This window comes from Anolis sagrei, chromosome 6 (genome assembly GCF_037176765.1).
Source record: "Anolis sagrei isolate rAnoSag1 chromosome 6, rAnoSag1.mat, whole genome shotgun sequence".
Taxonomy (NCBI): domain Eukaryota; kingdom Metazoa; phylum Chordata; class Lepidosauria; order Squamata; family Dactyloidae; genus Anolis; species Anolis sagrei.
The window spans coordinates 127,342,380-127,346,453 of record NC_090026.1 but is presented as its reverse complement, the minus strand read 5'-3'; the positions used below and the strand labels follow the sequence as shown (position 1 = coordinate 127,346,453).

At 44.3% G+C, this 4,074-nt stretch overlaps 1 protein-coding gene across 1 annotated transcript; it reads left to right on the top strand.

The window, feature by feature from the left end:
• The first annotated feature begins 1,747 nt into the window (after positions 1–1,747).
• Positions 1,748–3,754, top strand: LOC132779808 (5-beta-cholestane-3-alpha,7-alpha-diol 12-alpha-hydroxylase-like). The gene has a single exon (XM_060783472.2). The coding sequence runs from the start codon at positions 2,060–2,062 to the stop codon at positions 3,605–3,607; it is 1,548 nt and encodes a 515-aa protein (XP_060639455.2). The 5' UTR covers positions 1,748–2,059; the 3' UTR covers positions 3,608–3,754.
• Positions 3,755–4,074: the final 320 nt, after the last annotated feature.

Here is a 4,074-nt window from a genome sequence, read left to right as displayed (position 1 = left end):
GGAGAGAATGTTTCAGGAACATGGCCATTCAGCCTGTAAAAGTTATGACAACCTGAATCCTTTAAAACCTTTTTGTCCACACACACAGATGTAACTTTTCTCTTCTTGACACAAGCCTTAAAAATGTCCCAACCTATAAAGAGTTAACATCTAAGAACAGTCCTTGAAAGAAAGGAGGGGGTGGGGGTAGTAAAACAAAGCATCTTTGAAAACAACGTCTCTCGGCAGGCTGCCATATATCTTTCTGTTATCTCTCTTCTGGCTCTGTAAAGGCAGCTGCTGTCCATTAGGTTTGCTTTAAACATAAGAATCATTTCATATTCTTGAGCAAAAAAAAAAATGATATTTAGACCTGGGATATGGTGGAAGAATATGAGTTGAAAAGAGAGGAAGAATGAACCGCTCTAAGGGAAAATTAAAAAAAAAGAAAGGAAAAAAAATTGAAATGAAAACATAGGGTCAATCGGAGTAGGACTCCATCCTCATGTAACGAGGGGATCAAAGGGAGTCTACAAGCAACAAATACTATAACTGATGGGACATAAAACGGAAGTCAACTTATTTTAACTTGTATGTACCAGTTTTGGTGTGTCTGTCGGATTTGTCTGATTTGTCCGATGTGTCGAATGTATGGTATGTTTTTATGTGTAAATGTATGTCTATTTTAAAATTGAAAAATTCAATAAAGATTTATTTATAAAAAAGAAAAAAAGGGAGTGAGTTCCAGAGTCGAGGGGCCACCACCGAACTTACTTAGTACTTACTTAGGCGATCCCTCGTTGGACGAGTAAGATGGTCTTCCATTATGGGTTTCCTTGTGGGTCCGTATGTGGCTGTGGAGCCCTATTCTTGCTCTGCATCTTCTTCCGCAGTGAGGGCATTGGTTTCCAGGTGGAAGGCGGTCCCGGTTGGGGTTGGCTTGACGCGCCTTCCTCCTGGCACGTTTCACTCTTTCACCCTCCACTCGTGCCTCTTCAAATTCTGCAGCACTGCTGGTCACAGCTGTCCTCCAGCTGGAGCGCTCAAGGGCCAGGGCTTCCCAGTTCTCAGTGTCTATGCCAGAGTTTTTAAGGTTGGCTTTGAGCCCATCTTTAAATCTCTTTTCCTGTCCACCAACGTTCCGTTTTCCGTTCTTAAGTTCGGAGTAGAGCAACTGCTTTGGGAGACGGTGGTCAGGCATCCGGACAACGTGGCCGGCCCAGCAGAGTTGATGTTGGAGGACCATCGCTTCAATGCTGGTGGTCTTTGCTTCTTCCAGCACACTGACATTTGTCCGCTTGTCTTCCCAGGAGATTTGCAGGATTTTCCGGAGGCAGCGCTGATGGAATCGTTCCAGGAGTTGCATGTGACGTCTGTAGACAGTCCACGTCTCACAAGCATAGAGCAGGGTTGGGAGGACAATAGCTTTATAGACGAGCACCTTGGTCACCGAAAAGGCCCTCTCTCTCATCCCCACCAAACGCGCCTGGCGCAGGGCCTCTCCAGATGAACGAAGAGATCGTGTGGGTTCGTATACAGAGATGCAGTCACGCAGGTAGGTGGGTCCCAAACCGTTCAGGGCTTTGTAGGTAAGAACCTGCACCTTGAATTGGGTCCGGCAGATGAATGAGAGCCAGTGGAGCTCCTTGAACAGAGTTCCTCATTCGTGTAGAGAAGCCCTGCAGAATAAGATTTTGGATGTGTCTTTTCCTGTACCAATGGAAGCCACGACAGAAATCACTTGCCATTCTCTCTTCCTCTCCTCTTCTTTCGCTTCTTTTAGTGCAGTCATTTCTTTCAGGAATTATGAGATTCCTATAAATATGTATAAGTTCTAAGCAATGACAGGTTCATAGGAAAGACACGAAGAGTCATAGCATAAAACATAATAATCGCCTAGGAGGGACTGATGAGTACGGAATGTTATTAACAACAGAGGGCACAGGAAAACCACAACTGCTCTTGCCAGCTCACAGGTGGAATGAGGAAGTCCTGTCCAGATGTGCACCTTCATTGGGTGCTGTATAACTAGACCAGGAGACCTACTTATTATTTTCAGTGCTCCTTGGCTCCAGCAGTCATGAATTTCTGGGAGACGGTGCTTTCTGCTTTCCTCGCCTCCCTTTTGGCCATCATTCTTGGTGGCCTTCACACAATAGGAGCATTTCGCAGGCGGAGACCCAAAGAACCTCCACTGGACAAAGGCTTCATTCCCTGGCTCGGATATGCAATACAATTCAGGAAGAGCCCTGCGGAGTTTTTGGAAAGGATGCGGAAGAAACATGGAGATATTTTCACCGTCTTGGTTGGTGGCAATTATATAAATTTTGTGGCAGATCCTCATACGCATGAACCTTTAATGAAGGAACCCAAAGAAAAACTGGATTTTGAACAATTTTCGTCAACAGTGGTTCATAACGCATTTGGTTTCCAGCCCACACAAGTTCATCATCAGGCTGTGCAAACAATTAGCAAGAGGTTTCTGAATGGGCAGCATCTAAACGAACTGAACCAAGTGATGATGGAGAAGTTGCAAATTTCGATGCTTAAAGGCCATGGCCCAGGCAATGGAGAAAAAACTTGGCACCAAGCTGGACTCTTCCATTTCAGCTACAAAACTATTTTCCAAGCAGGTTTTCTTTCTCTATTCGGCACCAAGTCAGACAAAGAAAGAGGAAGCAAAGAAAATTCAGTCGAGACCAATCTAGCACAATGTGCAGAGACATTTGAAATCTTTCATAAATTTGACCATTATTTTCCGCAACTTGCTGTCAAACTGTTGGATCCTGCAGGAAAGACAGAGACACAGAAATTACAGAGCGTCTTGTGGGACATTCTGTCAGTAGATAAGCTGTATCAGAGGGATGACATCAACAGTTGGGTGGTTGAAAACGATCGGGAGATGGTTAACATTGGAATGACGGAAAAGATGCGGACTCAGTTCCTGCTTCTGCTTCTCTGGGCGTCTCAAGCTAACACTGGTCCAGCAACGTTCTGGATTATTTTGTTCCTCTTAAAACACCCAGAAGCAATGAAGGCAGTGAGGGAAGAATTGGACAGAGTCCTCAAGGAGACGGGCCAGGAGGTGAAGCCAGGAAACCCCTTCCTCAGTTTGTCCTTGGACAAAATAAAGACCCCTCTTCTGGACAGCGCAATACAGGAAACGCTGCGCTTGAAAGGAAGTGTTTTCATAATCAGAGGTGTCATGGAAGACATAGATATCAAGATGGGAGATGGCAAAGAATATACATTACGGAAGGGGGATACTCTGTTTCTTTTCCCCTACATTGGATTGCATATGGATCCAGAAATCTACCCTGAGCCTCAGACGTTCAAATATGACCGATTCATCAACCCGGATGGCACCAAAAAGGAATTCTATAAGAACGGGAAGCTGCTGAAACATTACATTATGCCATTTGGGGGTGGATCTACCATGTGCCCTGGGCGCTATTTTGCTGTCAGTGAAATGAAGATGTTTGTGATCTTGATGCTTGTCTACTTTGATATGGAGCTGGTGAATGCCGAAGAGGACATGCCGCCCACAGATGAAATGCGCTGCGGCTTTGGGGCTGCCAGTCCTTCCCGCGATATCCAGTTCAGGTATCGCCTGAGATGCTCAGATTAAAGAAATTTAAACTTGGTAATATTTTGCATCTCTTTATTCTGATCTCAGGATCTCAGAAGGGAAAAGAAAACCTCATTTTTAAAAAATGTGGGTGTAGAAAGAAATCCATGTGAGAGGTTTGGCTGTGTTGTTTTGCAATTTCAAGGGCATGATTGATTTCATCTTTAGTCTGACTTTAGATTCTATCTTTAGACCAGAGGTTCTCAAACTGTGCTCCTCCAGATGTTTTGGACTTCATCTCCCACCATTCCCAACTGCTGGTAAGCTGGCTGGGATTTCTGGGATTTCAAAACACCAAAACACCTGGAGAAGCACAGTTTGAGAAACACTGCTTTAGACTGTCTGCTAGCAGGCTTCCTGAAGAGGTTCCCATTGATATATATCACTTGTATATGCCTACTGAATCCCTTTGGGGAGATAGAGTGGAATATAAATAAAGTTATTATTATTATTATTATTATTATTAT

Coding starts and splice junctions, on each gene's coding strand:
- LOC132779808 (XM_060783472.2), top strand. CDS start 2,060: ATGAATTTCTGGGAGACGGTGCTTTCTGCTTTCCTCGCCTCCCTTTTG.